We start from the raw sequence: 27,510 nt of genomic DNA, 5'->3' as shown, positions 1-27,510 counted from the left end.
GGAAGGGGGTGGGAGGAATAAATTAGGAGTTTGGGATTAACAGACTCATATTATTATATATAAAATAGAAAAACAACAAAGAATCTACTGTATCGCACAGGTAACAATATTCAATATCTTATAATAACCTATAATGAAAAAGAATCTGAAAAAATACATATATACACATATATATCTTTGCTGTACACCTAAGACTAACCAACATTGTACATCAACTCTACTTCAGTTTAAAAAAATTAAAATAAGTCTCCATAAACATTAAAAGAATAGAATCACATGTTTTGGTCAGTGGAATTAAGCTGGACACAAACGACAAAAAGATAAAAAGAACATCCTCAGATATCTGAAAATTATACAATGAAATCTCTAAATAACTAATAAATCAAAAGAGAAATCACAATTGAAGATAGAAAGTATTTTTAACTGACTGCAGATGAAAATATAACTTATCAAAACTTGTAGGGTGCAGGTAAGTTGTGCTTAGGGGGAAATTTACAGCCTAAATATATACTTTGGAGGAAGAAAAGGGCAAAAACTACAGATCTAAGCAAACATCTCAAATACCAGAAATATTTGATAGAAAACAAAAGTACAATAAAGAAAATCAACAAGCCAAAAGTTGATTCTTTAAAAAGATGAATGAGATTGATAAAACCCTAGCAAGACTGAAAAAAGAGAAACCATATAATCATCTCAGTAGATGCAGAAAAATCATTTAATAAAATTCAACACTCATTCATGGCTCAAAACTCTTGATAAAATAGGAATTTTTTTTCTTAATCTGTAAAGTTCTACTATTAAAAACCTAGGTCAGAAGTATATCTAACAATGAAATATTAAGAATAACATAAGCATGTCTGTCATCAACTTCTGCATTCAGTATTTTACTGGAGGGAAGTGAATGTAGCAAAATAATTAGTTACAAGGTCATGTATAAATACCAAATACATTTTACACACAACAAAAAGTTAGAAAATGAAATTTAAGACACAATTTGCATGAAAATATGAAACACTTAGCAACAAATATAATAAAATATATGTAAAGTCTCTACATTAATAACTGCACATTGCTGGGAGAAATTAAAGAAAGCCTAAATAATGGAAAGGTTTACAATGTTCATGGATTGGAAGACTACACATTGTAATATATTGATTCTACCCAAATTTATCTTTAGATTTAATGAAGTCCCAATTTTTTTAAAAATTGCTTTTTGGGGGATGGAAACTATAAGCTGGTCTCAATTTTTTATTTTTTTAAACAAAGGGCCAAGGATAACCAAGACAATTTTGAAAACCAAAGTTGAAAAATTTATACTACCAGATGTCATGACTTATTATAAGGGTATAGTAATTAACATGACTGTCAAATTGGTGCAAGGCTGGTTAGGTGAATGGTATCAGAGTCCAGTGAGGAGGAAAAACCACACCAATGTCTATGTTGACATGGGCATGGGCTAGAATGTCTTGGTCTCTAGGTTTTACATTTGGTCTACCCTTGAGTATCAGGAGCCTATGGGGGTGGGGACTGGGTCTTTGTTGGTCACCACAGTGTCCCCAACATCACCTGCCCAGGGTCTGGCTCAGAAGGGGGCAGCAGAGAATTCTTGCTGAATGAATATCTGAACAAGCCAGTGAAGAAACCCCTTCCTGCACAGACTGACCTTGAAGGCTTATGGGCAGGGAGATAGACCCTGCTTCTCTATTGGAATGTAACCCCGTGGCCCAGGAGGGCACAGGAAACAAAGCCTGGGGGAGGGTCAAAGGTAGGGCTGATGCCCTGGTCCAGTCACCTGTAGATGGAGGCCAAGGGGCAGGTGAGCCACATGGTGTTGGTCAACTTGCCCAGCTGGGGAATGTCGAAGACGAAGTATGGCTGGTTGATTTCCTTGATGTGGTCGCAGGGTGTGAGGCAGGCTTCCACCTGCAGCTCAGGCCGCATGCGGCTGTACTGCACCTTCTCTGCCCCCAGATAGAGCCAGCAGGGCATGGGTGCTTCCAGAGGCTCCTCTATGTAGCAGTACCCCAGGCGTTTGCGCTCACCTGGTCCCCCACAGCGGTTACAGTCCTGCCAGGGCTCCCAGTGGGTGAAGATGAGCTCCTTGCCACCCAGACTCAGGGTCCCATTCTCCAGGGGCTTTTGGCCCAGGTCTCTGTGGGTAATATGCAGAGCGGTGACATCTTGGAAATCAACCTCATACTCCACCACGAAGGCACTGTTGTTGTCCTGGCAGTGATAGAGGCCTGTCTGGGAGGGCTGGGGGTTGGTCAGCTGGAGGCTGCCCCCGGGCAGTTTCTTCATGTCAGGCGTTGAGGAGAGCAATAAAGGATCCTCGCCCTGCAGGGAAGAGAAGTACCAGCGTGCCCCAGGGTGGTCACACTGCAGGACAACATCACTGCCCGAGACGAGGCCTCGCTGGCAGAAACTCTTGTAGGCACAGCTGATTAATACCTGGGCCCACAAAGTGGGGACAGAAAGGCTAAGCAGCCACAGGGTGGCCAGCATGGTAGCCTGAGACTACAGCAGGCCGGGAACCCCCCTGGGCATTGTGAAGTCACCCACAGAACCCAGGCCTCAGCCCCGGGCGGTGGAATCACCCTTGATCCACGGCACTTCCTGGAGCCCAATTCAGTTCACATCATTAAATAGCTCAGTGTAGGTGGTGGGGCTGAAAACGCAAATGCCTGCGAGAGCCAGGTAGGAACGCTGGGAGTGAGTCCAAGTCAGAACAAGTGCACCAAAAAGCCAAATTATTTGCCCTCCACAGACTCAGTATACAGTGCGGGAAGGGGGCAAAATGGCTTGACGCCCAGCAGAAAGGGGAAGTCGGGGAGACACACAGAAATCACTGGTCTGGACCATTTCTAAAATCCAGTGGGAAGATACTGCACGGGCCTCCTATCTTGTAGATGGGAAGGATTCCTTCATTAGCACCAGATCAGCTCCTCGGGGGTGGGGAGCTTCCCAAACCTTTATTCACCGTGGCTTATGTCTTCATTCTCCGGGGAGATACCCCCTTTTCCATTATACTTCTTGGCTACACCTAATATAGTACTGAAAGATGTGCCCTCCGTGGCCCATGAACAGTTTTCTTATTCTGATTTGTCTCCCAAAGTGTGGGCCTAAGGGTTCTTACAAGCCTCCAGTCAAGCCCATGTGCCAAAGACCATATCTCTGGTTCTGTTCAAAGATGTTCCTTATCTCTCCCTCTTTCTGTGTGTCATCGCAGGCACCTTAGATGCCACCAGGCATCCTTGGGAAGCTATATTCACCATCCCTATTTCACTGAGCTGTTTTGTCTATCTTGGAGTATCTTAAGGGTTTCCTGGGTGTATCTTATTTCATTCAGAGATTTTAACCATGGTTACATGTGATTTTAGCCTTGATTTTTATCCTTGACAAAAGATGAGTTTTAAAGGGGCTTTGCCTCTCAAGGTCCTTGCCAATTTGGGGCCGACTTTGCCTGACATTCACTCCTATTGTTCTGTGTTCTCCTTCCCCTAAAGCCGCAAGTTCAAGTACGTTATCTGCTTCCCAAAGTATCTCAGGCAATAATTTCCATTCTCTTGGCTTCAAATAAGTTTTCTTGTACCCTTTGCTGGGTCTAAGCCAATGCCACATGTTTTTATTATTTTTTTATTACAGCAGTGCCCCACTTTCCTGACACTAATTTCTGTATCACTCAAGATAAGCTATTGGCTACTGTGATGAACTTTGCCCCAATCTCTCTGACTTACAGTAACATGCCTTTACTTCTCACTCACTGTCCATGTCCATTATGGGCTGGCATTATGATCACTCAGGGGTCCAGGATGATTGAGCAACTGCCACCTCGGACATTTCCAATTCTATGGCAGAGCAGGAAGAAAGAGAGCTCTGTTGGATTTCATGTCTACAATTAAATGCTTGGACCTTAAATGACACATGTCACTTACTACCATTGGCCAGAAATGGTTACATGGCACCACTCATCCACCAACCCAACAAAGGAAATGGATTTTACTTTGTCAATGAAACACTTAGCAAATGGCAGTCAGGAATGATAACTGCAGCTCATGTCTACTGCAAGGAGTGTTCTTTTTTCCCTCATTTTTTAAAATGAGGTATAGTCAGTTTACAATGTTGTGTCAATTTCTGGTTTACTGTATAATGTTTTAGTCATACATATACATACATATTTTTTTCATATTCTTTTTCATAAGTTACTATAAGATATTGAATATAGTTCCCTGTGCGATGAAGTAGAAACTTGTTTATCTATTTTATATATACTAGCTAGTATCTGCAAATCTTGAATTCCCAATTTACCCCTTCCCACCCCCTCTCCCCTTGGTGACCGTAAGTCTGTTCTCTATGTCTGTGAGTCTGTTTCTGTTTTGTAAATAAGTTCATTTGTGTCTTTTTTTAAGATTCCACATAGAAGCGATCTCATATGGTATTTTTCTTTCTCTTTCTGGCTTACTTCACTTAGAATGACAATCTCCAGGTCCATCCATGCTGCTGCAAATGGCATTGTTTTATTCTTTTTTATGACTAAGTAGTATTCCATCATATAAATATACCACAACTTCTTTATCTAAGTCTATTTTTAGTTTTTTCAGGAATCTATAAGGAGTGTTCCTTTATGTCATAAAGTTAAAACCATTCCCCAAATCCTCCCATCAGCTCTCTCCTAAAGTTCCACTGGCCAAAATTAGGTCCCTGGTGCAAATTCAAACCAATCTCTGAAAGGAAAGAAAATTTGCATGATTGGCTTAAGCCAATCAGAATTTGTTCTCCAGGTCCAGGAAAATAAAACCATCTCTCACTACAACAGTCACTGAAGAAACCACCAGCCCTGCAACAAAATCAGGGCTTCGTATGCAGGACAGATGTAGAAGAAAACACTTATTTGGTGTAACCAACCATGTCTGCCACAGCACCCATGGATGGGAAGTATCACTTGTCCCAGGACTGTAGTAGGTAGTATGTGAGCTACGTAGCCTTAGGCAAGTTGCTGAGACTTGCTAAACCTCGCTTCCCCCAACTGTAAAATGGGACATTAGAACTTCCCATCACAAACTATGGCTGCTTTAAAAGATTCATGTCAAACTCTTGGAACAATCTGGGTTGGGAAAAAGACTGTGGTTAGTTAGTGGGAATGTGGCCAAGTGGTTTCAGTCCTAGGTCTGGGGATCAGTTTCATTTCTTGATCCACCTTTTATTAAGAGTAATTCAGGCCCAGGAACTTTGTCTTCCTGTGCCTGGCATGTTTATTTACTCCATAAATAATTATTGCTTACTCAAACTGCACCAGGCACTAAGGATCCAGGCTAAGTCCCTGTTCTCTTGGAGTCTGCATTCTAGTGGGGGATATGTTAATCAGGATAAATTAGGTTATGCTGTAGAACAAAAGAATTCTGGGGTCTCAGAGGCTTAATATAGTTTGTTGTTGTTGTTGTTGTTGTTGTTGTTTTTGGTTAATGCTACGTGTCCAATGTGGGATGGTCCCTTCGGATACCATGGCTGATGGAGGCTACACCATCTGTAACGTCATTAGCAGCTGCAGCAAGAGAAGAGAGGACAGTGAGTCATGCACTGGCAATTAAATGTTCTGGCCTGGGAGGGATCTACATTACTTTTGTTTGCAGGCTATTAACCTAGAGTTACTCACATAGCCCCACCTAACTCTAGAGGGGCTGAGAAATGTAGGGGAGCACATGGAATATTTGCTGAGTGGTATCGTCTTTACCTTGGGGGAAAACAGATGGTAAACAAATAAGTGACTAATAAAACATCAGGTCCTGGTAAGGGCTTTGAAGGAGAATAAAGCAGGGAGAGAGACCTTTAAGGGCAGACCTACAGAGGATGAGGCAGACGAAGCAGAGTCTGGACTAAGCACACAGTACATGCAAAGGCCCTGAGGTGGGAACATGTTAGGCACATGTCAGTGTACTTCAGCCAGGAACACACGTGTGGCTGGACAACGTTGGATTTGTTGACTAAGTGCAGCGAGGGAAGGCGTGCACGATGGGGAACTGGTGCATCATCTCAGTAAGGAGGTGTCAGAAAAGACTTGTAGAATTTGGTCATGTTTTATTTGACTCGGGCATGAAGTCAAGAAAGTGGGGATTTTCTCTGGATTGGGTGCTATCAGGAAGTGGGAGTAAGTCTATCTTGCCTAGAAGGTGAGAAGAATGGGAGAGGGAGATGTTTCGTATTTTGTGGCTTGGACAATGTCCCTGTTTTGTCTGTGTTGGGACATGATTATGGTGTGGTCTTGGTTTTTTTATTTTATTTTTTTTAATAAAGGTACTGGGGATTGAACCTGGGACCTTGTGGATGCTGAGCACGTGCTCTGCCACTGAGCTGTTACCCTGCTCCCACTCCTGGAGTGGTCTTGTTTTTATCTTGTTTCATCAGTCATAGAGAGACTTTGTGTAATGCTGGTGTTCGGTGAAATTCTTTCTAGTGACCCAGCTGTGAGTTCTAGGCCAGCTCCTAGAAACACCAACATCCAGTTATGAGTGTCAGGTCAGCTCCCAGCTTCCAAGGGCTGTTCTTCTTTCTCACATTTTTGTGGAGCTACAATGAAGACTCTTCTTGCAATAAAGGCCTGGTCAAATGGCTTTCTCTCTGTGAACCTCAGTTTCCTCATTTTCAAAATAGGGATTTTAATGGTACGGGCCACAGAAGGCTCAAATGGGGATTTGATGAGCTGTTGTAAAGTGCTCAGTCAGTGTTATTACTGAAGGATGGGCAATAAGGACCTTGTCCTCCAAATCTGCATTCTGATTGCAGATTACTGTTTTTTTTTTTTTTTTTTTAATGAGGGGGAGGCAATTAGGTTTATTTATTTATATTTGGAGGAGGTACTGGGGATTGAACCCAGGACTTCACGCATGCTAAGCATATGCTTTTCCACTTGAGCTATACCCTCCCCCCTCAGATTACTGCTTCTGATCACAGAGGTGCAGACACAGAGGCAGGTCACCATTGTTTCAGCTCCCACCGGCTGAAGTGGCTTCCAGGAGATTGAAAGGGACTGCTGGGTTTTCTCCACTTTCCCCCCTGGATTGGGAGCCACACATTTAGGGATTAGGACATTCAAAAACAACATGCCTACAGAATACAGGAGGATTTAGAAAGTCATTGCACAAACCCAGAGAAAGATGCAAGCTCAGAAAAGATCTGAGGTGAGCTTAAGTGTTCACCTCAGGCCGATCCCCAGCACAGACACATTCTAAAACTGCCACAACAAAACTCCAGCAAACCCTGGGAAGGGGGGAAATATGATTTCCAGAGTTACCACTTAGAAGATTTAAATGTCCATTTTCAACAACAACAACCACAACAAAATCACAAGGTATAAACAGGAAAGTATCCCATTCAAAGGAAAACAGACAAATGTCTCTAAGGGAACCCCGGTGGCAGACATACTAGACAAAGAATTAATCTGTCATAAAATGCTCAAAAATCAACAGAGACAGAGAAAGACAGAAAAATGATGTATGAACAAAGTGAGACTATCAATAAAGAGGTAGAAAACATAATAGACTTTAAGTCAAAAAAGATTTCGAGAGACAAAGAACATTACATATTAATGAAAAGTTTGATATAGCAAGAAGTTACAATCCAATATAAACATTTACACACCTAGTAACAGAACCTCAACATATGAAGCAAACGTGGACAGAATCGCAGGGAGAAATAGACGGTTCTACAATAATGCTGGAGACTTAAATATCCCACTTTCATAATGGTTAGAAGAGACAGATGATATGTAAGAAAATAGAGGACTTAATCAACACAATAAACTAATTAGACCTAACAGACATATACAGAACACTCAATCCAACAATAAAATACCAGCGTCAAGGGGACATTTTCCAGGATATATCATATGCTAGGTCACAGATTAAGTCTTGGTAAATTTTAAATGACAGGTATCATACAAAGTGACTTCTCTGGCCACAGTGGGATTAAGTTAGAAGTCAGTAACACAAGAAAAACTGGAAAATTTACAACTATGAGGAAATTAAACAACAGTCTCTTAAATAATAAGTAGGTCTAAGAAGAAATCACAAGGGGAATTAGAAAATATTTAAAGATGAGTGAAAATGAAAATACAGGGTACTCAGACTTATTAGATACAGCAAACGGAGTACTCAGAGAGAAATTTATAGCTGTTAATGCCTACATTAAAGAAGAAAAAAATCTCAAAATAGTAACCTAACTTCACACCTTAAGTAACTAGAAAAAGAGGAGCAAGCTATACCCAAAACTGGCAGAAGAAAAGAAGTGACAAAGAGTAGAGCAAAGGCAGATAAAATAGAGAATAGGAAAGAAATGGAGAGAATCAATGAAACCAAAAATTAATTTAAAAAAATCAACAAAATTGACAAACCTAAGGTTAGTCTAACAAGGGAAAAAAGACAGAAGACATAAATAAGTAAAATCAGAAATGAAAGTGCAGGCATTACTACTGAGCTTACAGAAATAAAAAGGACTATAAGAGAATACTACGAACAACTATATGCCAACAAATTAGACAACCTAGAAGAAATGGTCAATTTCCTTGAAACATGCATTTACCTAAACTGACTCAAGAAGAAACAGAACACCTCAACAGACCTGTAACAAATAAAGAGATTGAAATAGATAAACAAGTTTATACTATGTAGCACAGGGAACCATAGTCAGTATCTTGTAGCAACATATGGTGAAAAAGAATATGAAAACGAATATATGTATGTTCCTATATGACTGAAGTATTGTGCTATACACCAGAAATTGACACAACACTGTAAACTGATTATACTTCAATAAAAATATATTAAAAAATTAAAATAAAATAAGGAGATTGAATCTACAATTAAGAACATCCTAGCAAAGAAGAGTCCTGGGACAGATGGTTTCACAGATTAGTTCAACCAAAGAGCTAAAGAAGAATTAACACCAATTTCTTCTCAAACTCTGAAAAAAATTAAAGAGTGGGAAACAATTCCTAATTCATTCTGATACTAAAGCCCAACAAAAATACCGCAAGAAAATTACAGACCAATATCCTTTATGACTATAGATGCAACCCCCCCAACAAAATATTAGCAATTTCAATCCAGAAGTATATTAAAAGGATTATTCACTATGATGCAGGGATGTAAGAGTTGTTCAACATGAGAAAATCAATCAATGTAATACATCATGTTGATAGAATGAAGGGGGAAAAATCACACGATCATCTCAATTGATGCAGAAAAGGCATTTGACAAAATCCAATACCTTTCATGACAAAGACCCCTGGAAACTAAGAACAGAAGGAAAATTCCTCAACATGATAAAGGGTATTATGAAGAAAAATCCACTTCTAACATCATGCTCAATGGTTAAAGATTGAACGCTCTCCCCCTAAGACCAAGGGCCAAGACAAGGATGCCTGCTTTCACCACTGCGATTCAACTTTGTACTGGAAGTCCTACCCACAGCAATCAAACAAGAAAAGAAGTAAAAAACATTCAAATTGGAAAGGAAGGGGTGAAACTATCCTTAATCTCAGATGACATCATCTTGTACGTGGAAAATGCAAAAGAATCCACAAGAAACCTTCTAGAGCTCAAAAACGAATTCAGCAAAGTTGCAGGGTACAAGATTAACACTCAAAAATCCGTTGTGTTTCTATATACCAGCACTGAACAGTACCAAAAAGAAATCAAGAGGGCAGTTTCATTTACAATCACATATAAAAGAATTAAATACTTAGGAATAAATCTAACCAGGTAGGTGAAAGAAATCAAGAGGGCACTTTCATTTACAATCACATATAAAAGAATTAAACACTTAGGAGTAAATCTAACCAGGTATGCTGAAACTACAAATGACTGCTAACAGAAATTAAAGAATATCTAAATAAATGGAAAGACATTCTGTGTTCATGAAATCAAAGACTTAACATTCTTAAGATGTCAGTACCACCCAAAGCAATCTGCAGATTCAACACAGTGCTTACCAAAATTCCAACAGCTTTTTTCAAAAAAATGAAAGCTAATTGTTCATAAAAAATTGCCCTAGACCCTGAATAACCAAAACAATCTGGAAAAAGGAGAATAATGTTGGAGGACTCACTCTTCTGAACTTCAGAACTTACTACAAAGCTACAGTAATTAAAATAGTATGGTAGTGGCATAAGGGTAGACATATAGATGGAATAGCATTGAAAACCCAGAAATAAACCCTTATATATAGGGTCAGTTGGTTTCTGACAAGGGTGTCAAGATCATTTAGTAGGTAAAGAACATTCTTTTCAACAAGTGTGATGGAAAAACTGGATAACCACATGCAAAAGAATGAAGTTGCACTCTTACTTTATATGATATACAAAAAAAAAAAAACCCTAAACATTGATCAAAGACCTAACTTAAGAGCTAAAACTATTAAACTTTAAGAAGAAAACACTGGAGAAAATTCTTATGACCTTGTATTTGTCAACAACTTCATAGATATGACACCAAAAACACAGGAAACAAAAGAAAAAACTAGATAAACTGAACTTCATCCAATTAAGCACTTTTCTGAATCAAAGGACACTATCAAGAAAGTGAAAAGACAATTGCAAATTATATATCTGACAAGTGATTACTATTCAGAATATAAAAAGAACTCCTACAATTCAACAACAGAAAACCAGACACCCCAATCCAAAAATAGGCAATGTTTGAGTAGGTATTTCTCCAAAGATGATACACAAATGGCCAAGAAGCAGAAGAAAAGATGCTCAACATCGTTAGTCATTAGGGAAATGCAAATTAAAACCCTGATGAGATGCTACTTCACACCAATTAGGATAGTTATAATCAAGAAAACAGAAAAACAAAAAGTGTTGGTGAGGATGTAAACCCTTGTGCATTGCTGGTGGGAATGTAAAAGGTGCATCAATGTGGAAAATAGCTTGGCAGTTCCTCAAGTTTAAAAGTAGAACTATCTTATGACCTAGTAATCCACTCCTAGGTATATATCCAAAAGAACTAAAAGCAGGTATCTGTACACCAATGTTCATAGCAGCATTATTTCCAATAATCAAAAGGTTTCCACCTTTTTCTAACTCCACCAAGTATCTAACAACAGATAAATGGAATACATGTAATGTGGTATATGCATACAATGAAATACTATTCAGCTACAGAAAGGAAAGAAATTTTGATTGTTACATACGTTACAACATGGATGGACCTTGAAAATATGCTTAGTGCAATAAGCCAGACAGAGGACAAATGTTCTATGTTTCCTCTTATATGAGGTACCCAGAATAAGCAATCTGATAGAGAAAGAAAGTACAATGGAGGTTACCAGGGGCTGGGGGCAGGTGGGAATGGGAAGTTATTGTTAAACTGGTACAGAGTTTATACAGGGGATGATGAAAAAGATATGGTGTAAATAGTGGTGATGGGTACACAGCAAAGTGAATGTCATTAGTGCCATTGAATAGTATATTTACAAATGGTTAAAATGATTAACATTACGGTATGTGTATTTTACCACAATAAAAGAACAACAATGGTGAGGAGGGATGACATGACCCGGCTGAAATTTTATAAAAAGTGGTCAGGGAAGGTGTCACTGCAAAGGTGATCTTTAAGGAAGCCCTAAAAGAGCTGGAGGACCAGGTGGCCATCTGAGGGAAGGGTATCCCCGCAGAGCGAGTAGCGAGGGCAATGGGCTTGAAATGGGAGTCAAAGGCACATTCCGGAACGCAGAGGAGACCAGGTGGCTCTAGTTGACTGCGCCAGGGGGAGAGTTGTGAGGTCAGAGAGAGATCAGTCCCCTGTATTTTGATTTCTGCTGGGAGTGGGAGACACAGGAAGGTTTTGAGCAGAAGGTCGTGATCTAACTTGGGTTTTAACAGGTTACGGTGGAATGAAACATCCCTGGTACCTAGCCAGCCAGCCAGCCAGGGACCAGTTTGTGACTTCCACAGAGAATCCTTCGAACTCCAGAGTTCCCCAGGACGCGCTTCCCTCGCCGCCATCGGGGGGCAGCAGAGCTACGTTGAGCGCCATGCGTTCCGGGAGCCTAGCCTCGCCCTGGCCCGCCCTCGGCGCAGGTGGCCCAGTCCCTAGGAATCCTTAGGCGGAAATCCGTCCTTAGTCCCGTGCCTCCTCGGCCCCTTTAAGAGCCATAGTTTCCGGAGGCCAGACCTGGGGCGAGGGAAGCCTAGGGGCTAAACCAAGAGTTAGGAATGGCGGGGGGGGGGGGGGGGGGAAGGGGAAGGCCGAGAACACTTACTAAGTAGAATTCCAACTTTTCCTGGGCCCACTTCTCCTCGGGCGTCCCTAAGGGGGCACACTTCCTTTCCGAGAACTTCGCCAGGTTCTTTACATCATCTAAGTGAAAGGCACAAGGGGCCTGCAGTGCCTCCGGCCACCCGGACTGGGGGAGTCACGGGCCAGTGGAAAAGTCAGGCGCCACGGACAAGCCTCTTCCAGCCCAAAGTCCGCTTAGACTCGCCCCTCCCGCAGGGTGTACCTAGGCGGGTCCATCGCCAGCCAGGGAGAGGGGTGTGGGCAGAGAGGGAACAGGTGCGCGGCAGGGTCCGCCTCCTTCAACAGGTGAATCACCCCAGTTGAGTCTCGGTTCTCGTGATTCATACTCCGCTCGGCATGACTGGAGCAGGAGGGGGCCGGACGGGATCCCTGGGCTGCAAGAGCCCTCCCGGCGGGCTGGTCACTTGGTTCTGACCCTCGGGGCTGGAGTGCACCTGGGTCAGCCCACTTCCGGGGAGGGAGGTGGAGGAGCCCCTCCTCGCCACCCACCCCCTAGCCCTGCCCTCCGTTCTTGTCCTGTGTACCTGGGCCGATCCATTCCTCAGAGCGCACGGGGGGTGGAGTAGCTAGGAGATCCATAGTGGGTCAAGCAAGTTTCTCCCCGAAAGCTGGAAGCGTGCTCTTCGCCCACGATGTTTCCTCTCATTAAAGTCTTAGAACAGGGTAGGGTGGGCGTGGAATAGGAACAAGGAACGGAAGCGGGAAGGGGAGGAGCAGGTACCCCTCCCAGGCTTGGTGCGCGCCGCGCCCCCTACCCTCCTGGTACCTGGGAGTGGACGCGCGGGCCCGACGCGCCCAGACGGCTGCGATGGCGCCTTCGGCCCGCCGCCTCTCCGGGGGGCTGGGCTCCTTTCCGGCCACCCCGGGCTGGGGCGCGGTAGTCCTCGTGTGGCTCTTTCTCAGCACCGTGTGCACAGGTACGGAGAGCGGGGCCCCTGGTGCCGCGGAACGGCGGGAGGGCACTATAGAAGGGCGATGGATGGAGTTCTACACCGCCGAGGAGGCAAGAGAGCTGGGGGGAGGGGGAGCGCATAGACTAAGCCCTCCTGATCCCCGGGGTCTCCGGAGATCCCGAGTGTGCCAGGGTGAGAGGAATTCCCCTTTCGCGCCTGAGAGCGCTCCCCGCCCTTGTTCAGAGATAACAGGAAGTGAAACTCCCGGGACAGCGAACCCTGGAGCGGGAAGAATGGGACTCTTTGTGGGATAGGGGTGAGGGAGCACTGAGAAAGGCCGGGATGGGGACTTGGGAGGGCGCCGAGGTTTCCAAACCGTGGGGTAACAGTGAGAGAGTACTCCGGGGCTGGCTGAGACGACTCGTGGAGGGAGAGATCAAGAAACAGCGCCCAGGTCTCGGGTGGGTGCGGTATTAGGAACTCCCTACCCCTCCAATCCAACCTATCTCGTAGTGGGGAGCTCTGAAGTATCTGTGTGTAAGGGTCTGGTGGGATGGACTTACGGACTTTGTTGGAAACTGGCAAGCTTTCACCTGGATTTGATGTTTATTTGGGTTGGGGTGTCAGGAGGCCTTTATCTTTCAGCAAACAACTTGTGGCGTGTTCATTAGAGAAGGCTTTGGGTGGGGTGAGGTGGGAGGTTGGTAGAGACATTATGGGAGCTGTAGCTACTTTATGGCAAAGCTGTTCAAACAACTTCCAAAATCTACCCCACCTCCCCACCACCTCAAATTCAGAAAATCCAGAGTAACTTGGGACACTTGGTGGTTGTTTTTGAAGGGGGGCCTTGAGCACTGTGGGCTTTGTTGAGGGGCCATTTGGGCTTCCCTGTACAGGCCACAGAGAGGCCCTTTCCATGAGAGAATGGCCAAGGGAAGAGGCGACTGGGGTGGTTCAGAGGCCACACTCTTGAAGGAGGGACAGACAGGATGTCCCAGGAATCTGGCTGTGGACCTCGCACTGGCCACTTCAGCCCCCTGGGTCTATAAAATGGGCATGATTATCAGAGCTGCCTCACTGGTCCTGGGGATTAAGGAACAATGTGTGTCAGGCGCTCTGTAAAACCGTACACTTGTAAATGTCAAGGTGGTGACTGTGATGTTGTGCATTCCTGCTGAAGCACTTCCTTGAGCCCAGCGGCCCCTGCTGACTCTCTTCTTGTCCTCAGCTCCTGCTAGCGCCATCCAGGTGACTGTGTCAGACCCCTACCACGTGGTGATCCTCTTCCAACCTGTGACCCTACCCTGCACCTACCAGTTGACCACGACCCCCACAGCACCCATCGTGATCTGGAAGTACAAGTCTTTCTGCCGGGACCGCATCGCAGATGCCTTCTCCCCAGCCAGTGTGGACAACCAGCTCAACGCCCAGCTGGCGGCTGGTAACCCGGGCTACAACCCCTATGTGGAGTGCCAGGACAGCGTGCGCACCGTCAGGGTTGTGGCCACCAAGCAGGGCAATGCTGTGACCCTGGGAGACTACTACCAGGGCCGGAGGATCACCATCACAGGAAGTATGTTGGGTGGGGAGTGGAGAAGGCAAGGGGCTGGGCTGGGCTAGCTTGGGGAGAGGGGTGGCACTGGCTCCCCCATGCCCAACCTGAAGTCCCCACCTGGAAGCTTGTCAGTGCCAGGGTCTGAAAGGATTGACAGAGAGGGAGCCTTCCTTTACCCATCCATCCATTCCTATACTTATTTAACAGCAAAGATTTATTGACTACCTAATATATACACCAGGCACTGTCTGAGGCCCTGGAAATACAGCAGTAAACAAAATCATCAAATCCCTTCCCTCCTGGACCTCGAATTCTGGTGAGAGAGACAGACAAGATAAACACACTTGCCATCAAGTGCTTGAAAATAAAAGTGGTAATGAAGAGAGAGGCAGGGGTTCTATAATCATACTGATGATACCAGCAATAATGAGTAAAATTTATATAAGTAACAGCTTATTAAGGGACTCCTATGCGCCACCCTCTAATCCAGGCTGACGTGGGTGAGCTCATTTAGACCGCAGTAATGGAGTGAGTGGATTCTAGTACTGTCATCTTACAGAGACCCAGAGAGGGAAGGTGACTTGCACTGGGTCTCGCAGCTGGTGGGATCCTAAGTCAGCCACTTGGGGCCTCGTCTCCAACCTCGTAACCCTTTGCTTGCCCAGGGAGGTCAGCAAAGAACTCACCAAGGAGGTAACAAGGGTGAACCAAAGGGGTGAGGAATTTCAGTGGAGAAAGCTTCTGACTTGCCAAGTGCTTTACATACATTCTCCCTTTGAGTCCTCACACCCACATATGACACTCAGGACAGCTGAGGCATAGAGAGGGCAAGTAGCTCTTGTGTGTGTTGGCGTGCAGCCAGGCAAGAGCTGGATTTGGGTTTCGAACCCAGGCTGCCCTCAGAGCCTTTGTCCTTGACTGTAATGCTGCCTGCTGATAGGAAGTTGGGACTAAGTGAGGGGTGGTGGGGAAGTCACTCGTTCATTCATCCATTCATTCAATGTTTATCTGCCAAGTGCCAGATGCTCTGGTACTGAGGATAGAGCATTGATCAGGACAGCTGACATCCCTGCCCTCAAGGAGGCGACAGTCTCATGGGATGAGACTGGCAGCAAACAAGCAGATAGAGTAAGAGGATTTCATAGGGTACTAAGCGCTACAAAGAAAGCAGACCTGGGTGTTGTGCTACGTGGAATGACTCAGGCGCCCACCTTAAGACCGCTGCAAATGTGATCTGAAGAGGAACCGGGGCTGACAAATCTAGAGGGCAGAGAGGAAGGTGTTGGGCAGCAGTGGGCGAGAGATGAAGGCTCATCTGCTTGAACAAGGATTAGAGTTTTCATCGTGGGCCTGGGGACAGAGAGGGGCTGGGGACAGAGAGGGACAAAGAGGGGCCTGCATCCCCTTGCAGACCCTAAGAAACCAGGCTGTGGAGTGCGCTCCTTCCCTCCGTCTGTTGTAGACCATGGACAGGGACCCAGCCTGTCAGTCCTGTTCCGGGGAGGGACCAGCCCTGCTGGCCTTGAATTTCTATGGGCAGCTCAATCCAAAGCATTCTGCTCTTCTTGAGGATAAAAGGCTTCTGGCGCAGTCGGTGGGGGATTTGGGGTTCAACCTGTACAGGCCCTGACCCCACAACCCAGGGACCTCTCCAGCCTGGACCAGGCATGAGTGGGCGGCCCTGCAGCCCTGTCAGGACAGCTCCAATGCTAATGGAATCACGCCTCCTCTGCTGAGCCCAGGACTCCAGGGGGACCCTCCAGCTCCATCTGGGGCAGACTTTTCCCCGCTCCAGAGAACTCAGGCCCAGGTCTTTCAAGCTGTCTTGACCTGGGCCCATGTTTGATACAGGCCATGATTTGTAAACATCCATTGTGCGTGTGGCCTCTCAGGAAGCCCAGCAGCTGTGGGTGCTTCCTTCGTTTCAGCTTTGCGGATGGAGAAAAGCGGAACTCCCTTGCGTGTTCCTAGGGTCACCAACTGCCTGGGTTTTAAAAGTGAAAGTCATCTTGGGCAAAACAGAGTGGTGTCCCTCACCTCGGTTGGGTCCTGCTCCCCTTTCCATCCTTCCCAGCTTTGGGTGACGTGGGCACCTGGATAGGGGCCCCATTTCTACCTCTTTGGGCTGCTTGGGGCCCACATGCTGCCCACCCGGTGGCGCTGGACCTGAGAGCCCGTAGGACCCCTGAGACCCCGAGGGCTGCCTCTGCTGTGTGCAGATGGGGAATCAGAGGCCCAGAGGGGTGGAGGAAGGCCCAGCTTCCCAGCCAGAGACCCAACATCGTCTCCCTGCACCTCAAACAATTAGAGCAGTGCCCAGCCCAGGCGGTGTTAGGACCAGCTGTAGACCGGGAACAGGGTGCGCCTTGCAGGAAGGAGGTAGGCCCAGGCCTTAGAATTGATCAAAAGAAGCCGGAAAGCCATAGTTTTCACAGATTTTGAAAACATCACGCAGGCCAAACAAAACGCATTGAGGCCGGGATCCGGCCCATAGGAGCCCGTGCTGTGACGGGGCTGCCTCCTCGCCCACCCTCAGCTCTGGGCTCTGGCATGTGCAGGAGTCTGATTTGAAGATATAAGTGGAAAAGAGGATGGGCTGAGAGTGGGTAATGGAGAATCCAGAGGATTGGGGAAAGTAGCTTAGAGTTTTATGATGATTCTGTGAAAGAATACTGGTAAAGGGACTGAGCACATAGCTCAGTGACTGGGGGCTGGACGTGTGACCATGGCGGGGGTAGCGGAGAGATCGTGTCCACTTCTCCCTGTCTGCTCCGAAGGTCACCTTACCTGGAGGCCTCCCTGGATTACTTACACTCGCACAACCCCCACCTCCACCCTGGAGGCTCTTCCTGTCTGACCTTCATACTGCTTATCGCCCCCTGATCCGTGATATGTTTAAATTTTTTATTTGTCTGTCTTTTCCAGGTAGGAGCTGAGCTCCGCAAGGGCAGGGATTTCCAGCTGCTGTCTGCAGCAGTGGTTCTCAAACGTGCGGGTCTTAGGCCTCCTCTCCACTCCATTACGGACGTCCTCCAAGAGCTTTGTTTTTATAGCTAGAAAACAGAGAGAAGGTTAAAAAATATTTAAAATGACAATCATGAACTCTATCAAGTAATACAAATAACATTTTTGAGAAAATAACCGTATTTTCCAAAACAAAAAATTTAATGGAAAAGTACAGCATTGTTTTTCTATTTTTGCCCATCTCCTTAACATCTGGCTAAATTGGAGGAGCTGGGTTCTCAAAGCTGCTTCTGCATTCAGTATGTCATGATAGCACGTGCCCGTAGCCTCTGGAAAACCCCATCGTACACTCATGAGAGATTAAGCGAGAAAGGCAAATACCTCACTATTATTACGAAAATAACTTTGACCTCAAGGATCCTCTGAAAAGGTCTTGGGGAACCCCAGGTTCCACGGGTCACACTTTGAGAACTGTTGCTCTCTAGTATACCAGGTGTCTCAGATACTGCCAGGAACATCGGAGGCATTCAGTAGTCATGTGTCCAGTATCAAATGACAATAGCAAGCACCTATTTGAATATAGCCAAGTGCCCAGAATGCTAAAGGTCAGGAGAGGAGGGAAGGGGTCCATTTCCAGTTCCTGGCCAGGCCCTGGGGACTCAGCAGTGACAGAGACACACCAGGTTCTGTTTGCCTGGAGCCCACATTCTCCTGGGGATGGAATTGCAGGCAGCCAGCCCCTAAGCCAGCTGGTATAATTCAGCTGTCGGGCTGAGAACACAGAGCAGCAGAGGGAACAGCGCGAGCGGAAGCCCAGGTTGGGTAAGCCCAGTGAGGGGGACAGTGAGGAGGTGGGTAGGGCTGGAGCCTGGTGAGCCAAGGGGAGGGGTAGGGCCGAGGCAGGTGCAGCAACCAGTGGCCTGATTAAGCCAGGGAGCTTGTGGGCCAGGGCGAGGCATTTGGAATGGGGTCGACAGATGCTGAAAGGAGGTTTTTCTATGGATGTGAGGTCTTCTTTCCAAAGAAGGAAGAAAGCTCTGTATCTTTCATTCCTTCAGCAACTGGCCGATCCTCCGGTGGGGCTGCGGACTGGGGCACACGCACGGAGGCTGCCCTCAGAGCTGGCCTGGGGGAGGGCAGCTGGGAGGCGGGTCCGCAGGAGCCAGAACGGTCGGGAATTGAGCTGCCGTGAGCTGTGGGGCTGCTCTGGCCTGTTCCTATGTCCTGTCCACCACCAGGCCGAGGTGGAGTTGCCCAGCGAGTCTCACCCCGTCCTGAGTGGTGAATGCCCGAAGGGATTTAACTAATTAGGGCTTGAGGAGTCAAGAGGAAACCGGATGTGCTGAAAGACTTTCATTACTGGCATCATTGACAGGCTCCTTGCCCAAGGGCTGCTTCAGAGGGGAGCGTCCCCAAGCCCCAGGACTGACCTGGAATGTGGGGGCTGGATGGACTAGGGAGCTGGTCTGTCTTTCCCTCTCGCACCCCCGCCTTCTCACGCCTGGGCGTCTCCTGATTCCTGGAACCTGGCCTATTTATCTTTGCCTCCTTATCCTGGGTCCTCACTAGGCTCTGGGGTGGGTCGTGCCAGGAAGCTGAGGGGTGGCACAGGAAGGCCCCAGAGTGAGACCGTCCCAGCTTCACGCCGATGAGCTGTGCAATTCCAGGTGGATTAAATCATCTCCCCAGACCTCTTCTACACTAAACAGGAAAGATAACAGTACCCACCTCACAGGCTTCTTGAAATAACCCATAAAGTTTTGAGATCAGAGTCCAGGAGGCAGCTCGCCCTCGGTGTGAGTGATTGAATTCTCACTCGCTCCATCTGCAGCCCCCTTCCTGCTGGGCTCGAGGTGGGAGGACTCCGGCCCGGCCTGGGGTCAGGCGCCCCCTGCCCCGTGGTGCCCTCACCCATCTCCTCCTGATGCAGATGCTGACCTGACCTTTGACCAGACGGCTTGGGGGGACAGCGGTGTGTACTACTGCTCGGTGGTCTCGGCCCAGGACCTCCAGGGGAACAACGAGGCCTATGCAGAGCTCATTGTCCTTGGTGAGTGGGCTGCGCCCTGAGGGGTGGGGGCGGGGCCTCTTCTGCCTTTTCTGTGCGTCTGCCCTCCGGCTCTGGGCTCTGTCGCCTGCTTTGCTCTCCCTGCACAGCACCACCAGTCACTTGGGCTTATCTGTACCCTGCACCCCTGGCAAGGACCCCACCCCCCCCCGCAACATTTCAAATAAGCCAGAGCCAAAATAGGAATAGTGAGAAATGGGGACTCCACCTCATCCCAGTCTCAGTTTTTAAAAACATAGCAACAGTCAGCGTTGATCGGCAGTGAGCGAGGAAGATAAATGGTGTGTATGACTGAGAGGAGGCTTCTGCCCTGCAGGGATGGCACTGTGTGGCTTGTATGGTTAGGGCTCCCCTCAAGCAAGGCTGCCTCCACATGCCCAGGGAGGGGCAGGCTGGGGGACCCACCAGTAGCCCCCACCTGGTTGTGAGGCACCCCCTGCCACGTGTGGAAGGGATGCTGCCATTTGCTGGATGCTCTGTTCTCAGCCAACACATATAGTCCCGAGCGGTGTGCGCTATATGTGAGGTGCTGTCGGGCCGCACGTTGCCATCATCACAGGCGTGATGCACGGTGATGCATGTGTGAATGAGCACACATGACAGGGATCATGCAACAGAGTTCATGCCTGGGTGACAGAACCCATGCAGCAGTGACCCAGAGAGCTCTGTGCGTCCTTTGGTAAAAGGCACAATCTACATCAGGATGTCTCAAAATTGAGTTTCAGGACCCACTGACACAAATGGAAACCGGGAAATTTTTAAAGCACGAGGGACACAAGCGCACAACCCATCACCACCAGAGGAGTGACACCAACACGTGTCACGGAGCCTCTGGAAAGCTCCCCTGCACCTCTAACCAGAGGAGGAGTACGAGAAGCGAAAACAATGGCTTAGTGCTATTCGGAGAGTGGCTTGGCCTTGTGGACAGGACTACACTTTGAGAACCGCTGGTTTACGTGCTGGAACCCCTCCATGGGGCGCTGAGCTCCGGATAGAGCTTTGCTGGTGTAGAGCCGCTGTGCAGGTGTCCCTGAGATACGGTGCTTGTGGGGAACAGAGGGGCCAGTGGCCCAGAAGGGAAGGCACTAGCTGGGCCATGAAACTTGCGTAGGGAATCCTGGTGGGCAGAGAACCAGGGCCATACTGTGACGTTTGTGGGCTGTGGTCACATTTGCCTTCATGGGACTTCCTCTGGATTAAGAGAAAAGTATTTTATGATTGCATTGCTATAGAGACAAGTCATTATTATATATTCAGTATTATTACATTTTTTTCCTTCAGAATTTAAAACACATTAAAACATTTTCATGGGCCCTGGCATACTATGCCTGCTACGCCTGATGGAACAGGACTGGCCCTGTCACCTGGGACAGGCCCTGAGGTGATGGGACCCGTGTATGTGGAAAAGATGGAGAGCCCAAGCTGAGGTCGAACCTTCAGAACCCATCGTGTATGTTCTAGAATGCTTTGGGGGCAACAGAATCCCCTGTGGCGTGATGAGACACTTAAATTTCCAGAAACCTTCTGGAAAACAGCAATCACATGGGGTGGGGGAAGGTGCAGGAAACGCATGCTAGGACCCTCCTAGGCCACCAACCCCATCTCTGCTGCAGGGCACACCTCCACCCTGACGAGCCTGGAGCTGGGCTTCAGGAGAGGGGCGGCCTGGGTGGCCCTTGCCAGCATAATCTGTCTCTCTTTTGTCCCTCCAGGCAGGACCTCAGGGGTGGCTGAGCTCTTACCAGGTTTTCAGGCGGGGCCCATGGAAGGTACGGGGGTGGAGTCCCCCACACACCACTGACCGCTTCTGTCTAAGTATCCTCCCCTGCCCTAAACAGCTCTCGCTCGGACCCCACTAACCCCGCCTGACTCCAACTCTGTAGCATCTAGTGATGCTGTGGGCTGGTCCTCTGGGCTGGGCTGGGCTGGGCTAGCTGATGAGGAGCTGGGGTGTAGGCAGGGGGCTCATGTGACTGGTGCCTGCAGTGCTCTTCTGGGGGTTGGGATCTGGGCAGCTGGCTCTCTGTCCCCTCTCAAGGCTATAGCTTGTCTTACTCTGGACGGGTTGCCTCTCGTTTACCGCCTGGTCTGGATGAGCCCAGGGCGAGTTCCCTAACTCTGGGATTGGCCTGGGTTGTAGAGGAGTGGGTGTCCCTCTGCGGCCCCAGCCTCCACGTAGAGAATCCAGCAAGGGCTGCAGCTTCCCCAGCAAGCTTTGCAAAACGCGCCCCCCCACCCCCTGCCCCAGCTCTGCACCGTCCCCCATGCCTGTGTCCCTGCGCCCTCCCAGTCTTCCCAGCTCAGGGCCTGTCCTCATCTCTCTGCAGACTGGCTGTTCGTGGTCGTGGTCTGCCTGGCCGTCTTCCTCGTTTTCCTCCTCCTGGGCATCTGCTGGTGTCAGTGCTGCCCCCACACCTGCTGCTGTTATGTCAGGTGTCCCTGCTGCCCCGACAAGTGCTGCTGCCCGGAGGCTCGTAAGTGCCCCTCGCGTGTCTGACCCCACTTGGCCTCCCCCTGGGTCCAGAGCCACTCGCCAGTCTGGAGGTTATGAGGGGAACAATTTGGGAGAAAATAGGCCAAGGAGGTCCTGCTGTTTTAGATTATCATTTAGATACTAATGATCTTTTCACTTTTACTTTTGATCTATTTTGAGTCTTTCCTTCTGAAAAGATAATCTCTGCATGTGGTAAAAAAAAAAAAAATAGTACAAAACATTCTTTACTGGAAAGTAAAGCTCCCTTTAAAAACAAACTGAAGTGGAAAAAGGTAAGAAACCAAACGAGGTTTACAGCCCCACCAAATTTTTGCAGCTTTTAACAACTCACACCCACACAGGCACTCCAGCTTTCCCACGGATGCCGCTGAAGGACATACCTGGCACGTCCAAGTGGGTCCCCGCAGGGCTGGGATGGGACGAGGGACCAGAGATGGCAGGAGAAGAAGCCAACAAAACAGGGTGGGGAAAGGGAGAGTCTCCCTCCTCCCGCTGCCCCATTTCCCCTCCTCAAGGACGTCAGTGCGGCCAGTTCCCTGTGGCCTTCCAGAGGGCTTCCGGGTGAACCATTGCCTCTGCACTCAGTTGTCCGGAAGTTTTCATGACTGTTTTCATCAAGTCTGAGGTGGAAGTTTACACTGGTCACTTCTTTATATTCAGATATGTCTGTTCTCTTGTCCCTTGCGTTGAGAGCATCTTTCTCTACTAGTTCTTAGTGAGGGCACCTCGCCTTTTCCCTTGTCATTGTCAAGTTCACCATATCTTTGGTGGATGAACAGATGATACATCAACAGCTGGAAACAAATAACTTTACATGTTAGGAGCACCTAGAAGGTGAGAGACAAGAGAGGGGCTCTTCTCACAGCCCCTGCTCATTTCTAGGCCAGCAGTGAACAGGTGGCGGAAAGAATTACCCATGTATCCAGACTGAGGTGCGCTGGCATACTGATATTCAAGGTGTCCACGTGCCGTAACTCCAGTGTAACACAGGTCAAGTAAACTCAAGGCACTTGTTGCAAGCTTGGACAGGTGGGGGTGTGAGGCCTGGCTGGACACCTTACCTGTCTGGAAGCCCAGTGAGTGACCTCCCCTCTCAGCCCTAGTTTCCTCTGTAAAATGAGGCCATAGCAGAGCCTGCTGTACAAGGTGAGTTGGGATCTGGCGAACTGCTGTGTCCGGCATTCATTGTGGGGCTCGGCCTGCATAGAGGGCTCCATGCCCACTGGCCACTGGACTTGGCCCCTGTCAGCGTCGGTGATGACCGAGGGCCAGGATGCAAATCACAGCCCTGTCCCTCCTACCATGTGACCTCAGATGAGCAGCCTGTTTTCCCTCTCTGCAAGGTCCTGGAGTCATGGGGGGGGGGTGTCATGAGCGTTAAAGGAAGACTGTGTGCAAGGGCCCAGCATGGGGCCACAGCTCGGTGCGTGCAGGTCACTGAACTCAGCGGTGGGCAACCTGCTCATCACCATTAAAGTACCATTGCCCTGAAAAAAGAAACCCACTGCTCTCCGGAGGCCCGTGCTGGCCTTCCCCTCTCCCTCTCGCCATTAGTTGAGAGCTTCTTGCTTCTTGCTCAGGTAGCGGGTGTTAATCCACTTCATGGGTGGGGTAGGAGCCCCAAGGGCTGCAACCAGGTTTGCAGTTACCCCACTAATTAAGGCTGGGACCAGGACTGTGAATGCCTGTCCCAGGCCCCCGTTTCCTCCATCCTGAGACCCTGTTACCCCAAACCGAGGTCCTATTAACTCCCTGCTGGAGGCCCTGTTATTTCTGCCATAGCCACAGCCCTGCTGGGCTGATCTGGTGCAGCAGCTCCCACAGCTCATTATAAAACAGCAGATCAACTGAGCACTCTGAACCTTCTGCTTCCCAACTGAATCAGAGGCGAAAGGAGCTTTCTGAGCCCGTCTCCCCACTCCACCTTCCTGTCCCAGGAAGAAAGCGGCTTGCCCAGGCCCAAGACTTGGCTGCACCAGAACCCAGCCTCTTGCCCGGGAGGGAGGCAGCGAGGAGGATTTGCTCTTGAGCTGTCAAGCCTAGAACCGGTGGAGGGGGGTGGGCGGGGTGGGCGGGGTGGGCGTGGCCCTGGCCCCAAGTTGGAAACACTAGAGGAGATGCTTTGCTGCTTGGCTGAGGCAAGTGAGCGTTGAGGCTCCCAGGCTCCTGCTTCAGACTGATTCCCATCATGTCTGGGTTTGGAAGACCCCGTGGGGGGCACCCAGCAGGCACGAGAGGGGAGCGGGCATGGGATCCCCCTGCTCCAGATGATCCATTTTTCTAGAGCAGGGGTTCAGCTGCCAAAGGGACTGCTTGATTCTAGCGTGTGGGTCCAACACGTGGGCATCCCTGCCCCTGTTGCTCTGTAAGAACGCAGGCCTGGGGTGGCCACGTTTCATGGTAAGTTGGCAGGAGAGTTGGGATTTTATGTAAAACTTTGTCAGATGTTGGCAAACCATTATACAGTCAAACCAACCATACTGACCTGTCAGACGGGCTACGGGCTGCCAGTGTACACCCGCGTCCTAAAACTTCCGTGAGGAATGACACAGGTGTGGACTCAGTGAAGCTGATTTCCCCTCGCCTCAGGGACCCTGCAGAAACCACCCAAGCACCTAGGGAAGCTGCTCAGCTGGTGGGGCAGAGGCCTTGGGGGGAAGAGTAGGGAGAAGGCACATGTCCCTCCACACCCTCCTCTATCAGTGAAGGGCATTGTAGCTCTTGGGCCTTCTCATGCTTTGTGTCCTCCCCAGTGTATGCTGCCGGCAAAGCAGCCACCTCTGGCGTCCCGAGCATCTACTCCCCCAGCACCTATGCCCACCTCTCCCCTGCCAAGACCCCGCCCCCGCCAGCCATGATTCCCATGGGCCCTCTCTACAACGGATACTCTGGAGACTTCGACAGGAATAGCTCAGGTGAGGCCTGGGGGAGCCAGGAGCAACAAGGGCAGGGGGTAGGCTGGGCATTTGGCCATTAAGGGGTCTGGGGCTGGAAGAGGGATTAGGGGCAGGGGAGAGCAGGCTGGGAATTCAGGATTTTGCTCCAGATGGGCAGTTACTGACAGCCAATCTCCCCCAGTCGGCGGCCACAGCTCCCAGGTACCCCTGCTTCGTGACACAGACAGCAATGTGACCTCTGGTGAGAACCAATCGTTATGAGGTTGGACATGCCTGTAGAGGAGGGGGCTGGGTCAGTGTCCATTCTCCCAAACTGATCACCTCCATCTCTTGTCCCTAGAAATCCGTAGTGGCTATAGGATTCAGGCCAACCAGCAGGACGACTCCATGCGGGTCCTGTACTACATGGAGAAGGAGCTGGCCAACTTTGACCCTTCTCGACCTGGTCCCCCCAATGGCCGTGTAGAGCGAGGTGAGCAGGTGCCTTGGGGTCTGAGGGATTCTTGAGGGGGTTGGGGGAAGCATGTCTTCCTGATACCTGCCCTTGGGATGCTTGCTCCAAATCCTAGACACAATTCCTCATTCTCTACCATCATTACAATGAAGTGCACAGGATCCTGCACATCATCACTCAATAGATGAGAAGCCTAGGGCCCCCTAGAGAGTGTATGAGCCAAGTGGGTGACATGACTGGACCCCAGGGCTCCTGCCATTAGGTCCTGATCTCCTCCCACCAGTAAGTGACACCTTCCTTCCCTCCAGCCATGAGTGAAGTCACCTCTCTCCACGAGGACGACTGGAGATCCCGGCCTTACCGGGGCCCTGCCCTCACCCCAATCCGGGATGAGGAATGGGGTCACCACTCACCCCGGAGTTCCAGGAGGTGGGAGCAAGAGTCCCCCAGGGAGCGGCCAGAGAGTGGCTGGAGGTCCGGGCGGCCCCGGGCTCATTCTGTGGATGCTCTGGATGACCTCACCCGGCCCACCTCTGCTGAATCAGGGAGGAGGTCTCCCCCAAGTAGTGGGAGGAGGGGCCGGGCTTATTCACCCCCCAGAAGCCGCAGCCGTGATGACCTCTACAACCAAGACGACTCAAGGCACTTTCCACACTCCCGGGATCCCTACTACGATGACTTCAGGTCTAGAGACCGCCCTCATGCTGACTCTAGAGCCCGCTACCCTCGCTCCAAGGACCCCCGGGATGATGGCTCTAGGTCTGGGGACCCCGAATATGATGGGCGGTTACTAGAAGAGGCCTTGAGGAAAAAGAAGCCAGCAGAGAGGAGGCCTTACAGGGAGGAAGAGGAAGAGGAGGAGGCCTACTACCCTCCAGCGCCTCCCCCTTACTCTGAGACTGATTCCCAGGCCTCACGGGAGCGCAGGCTTAAGAAGGTAAGTGAATAGCCCTCCCTGGCTCTAAGAACCTTTCTGGACCCTCTTCTCCAGTCCTCCTCAGCTCACAGCCTTGTTTCTTTCTTTCTCCCTTGCAGAACTTGGCCCTGAGTCGGGAAAGTTTAGTCGTCTGATCTCAACGTTTTGTAGGTAGCTTTTGTACTTTTTTTTAATTTGAGGGAGTATTGATGATCTTCCCCTCCTAAGACTAATAAAACTTATGATCACAAGTCCTAAGTCTGGAGGGAATCGTTTGTTTTACTGCGCGAGGTGGGGAGCCCAACAGCTGCTGTGTCTGTGTCTGCAAAGGCCGCATGTCCAGTTCTCTCATGAGACTTGCATCCCGAGCCAGGAGGAAAGGACCGGCTCTGCCTTCTCCCAGTCTCCGAGGCCAGGAGTACGTGCCCCACGCTGGCCCCGCCCCGCCCTGCGTGCGCGCCCCGGCCCCGCCCAGATGTGCGCATGCGCTTCGCGGCCCCGCCATCGCGCATTTCAGCCCTACCACCGGGGGCGCGCGCGCGCGCTCCTCTTCCCTTCCACCCCATTCTCCCCTCCCCCACGACCTACTTTTCTGTCTCCAAACCCCGCCGCCTGCCTCGTCCTCGGCGACAAGAGCCCCTCCTCCGGGTCCCCCGGCGTTCCATCCGGGCCCGCGTTCCACCCAGGCGGCCTGCCGGCGGATGCCGGGCGGCCGCGAAGGCGGTGGCGGCGACCTCCCGCCCCACCGAGACCCGGCCCGCGCGCCCGCCCTCCATCCGAGACAGACAGCGCGCGCGCTCCCCGGGGGCTGCCCTCCCCCCGAGCGCGCGTCGGCCCCGGGCTCGCGCCGCCGCCGCCGCCGCGCGCGCGCAGCTCAAGTAAAGGAGGAAAAAAAAGGGGGAAAAAATAGAAAGCGGCGGCCGCTGCAGCAGCGATCCGCCGCCGGACTGGGCCAGGCCGGGCGGCGGACGCG

The 27,510-nt window shown here is 49.4% G+C and overlaps 2 protein-coding genes and 1 long non-coding RNA gene across 8 annotated transcripts; 1 reads left to right on the top strand and 2 right to left on the bottom strand.

Moving 5' to 3' along the window:
- Positions 1 to 1,649: 1,649 nt before the first annotated feature.
- On the bottom strand, positions 1,650 to 12,937 carry FAM187B (family with sequence similarity 187 member B). 5 transcript variants are annotated; one of them, XM_032488127.1, is made up of 3 exons: positions 12,821 to 12,935; positions 12,259 to 12,719; positions 1,650 to 3,848 (listed from the first exon to the last, which is right to left on the bottom strand). In XM_032488127.1, exon 3 carries the CDS (start codon positions 2,503 to 2,505, stop codon positions 1,789 to 1,791), a length of 717 nt encoding a protein of 238 aa, XP_032344018.1. In that variant the 5' UTR covers positions 2,506 to 3,848; positions 12,259 to 12,719; positions 12,821 to 12,935; the 3' UTR covers positions 1,650 to 1,788. The 5 variants fall into 5 exon arrangements, 3 of the variants coding, with proteins under 3 accessions (XP_032344018.1, XP_032344019.1, XP_032344020.1); XM_032488128.1 differs by having other exon boundaries at positions 1,650 to 2,337; XR_004322929.1 differs by lacking the exon at positions 1,650 to 3,848 and adding an exon at positions 10,691 to 11,814.
- Positions 12,938 to 12,978: 41 nt separating this feature from the next.
- Positions 12,979 to 26,790, top strand: LSR (lipolysis stimulated lipoprotein receptor). 2 transcript variants are annotated; one of them, XM_032488085.1, is made up of 10 exons: positions 12,979 to 13,213; positions 14,418 to 14,762; positions 19,639 to 19,758; positions 21,489 to 21,545; positions 22,104 to 22,250; positions 25,024 to 25,185; positions 25,349 to 25,408; positions 25,508 to 25,639; positions 25,930 to 26,558; positions 26,657 to 26,692. In XM_032488085.1, the coding sequence occupies exons 1-10, from the start codon at positions 13,105 to 13,107 to the stop codon at positions 26,690 to 26,692; spliced, it is 1,797 nt and encodes a 598-aa protein (XP_032343976.1). In that variant the 5' UTR covers positions 12,979 to 13,104. The 2 variants fall into 2 exon arrangements, with proteins under 2 accessions (XP_032343976.1, XP_032343977.1); XM_032488086.1 differs by lacking the exon at positions 21,489 to 21,545 and having other exon boundaries at positions 26,657 to 26,790.
- On the bottom strand, positions 17,635 to 25,018 carry LOC116666063. The gene is made up of 3 exons (XR_004322938.1): positions 22,651 to 25,018; positions 19,437 to 20,967; positions 17,635 to 17,797 (listed from the first exon to the last, which is right to left on the bottom strand). It is a non-coding gene; the product is annotated as an uncharacterized LOC116666063 (long non-coding RNA).
- Positions 26,791 to 27,510: the final 720 nt, after the last annotated feature.

This window comes from Camelus ferus, chromosome 9, assembly GCF_009834535.1.
Source record: "Camelus ferus isolate YT-003-E chromosome 9, BCGSAC_Cfer_1.0, whole genome shotgun sequence".
In the NCBI taxonomy this organism is placed as follows: domain Eukaryota; kingdom Metazoa; phylum Chordata; class Mammalia; order Artiodactyla; family Camelidae; genus Camelus; species Camelus ferus.
Note: the sequence above shows the minus strand (reverse complement) of the source record. Positions and strands in the feature narration are given on the sequence as shown.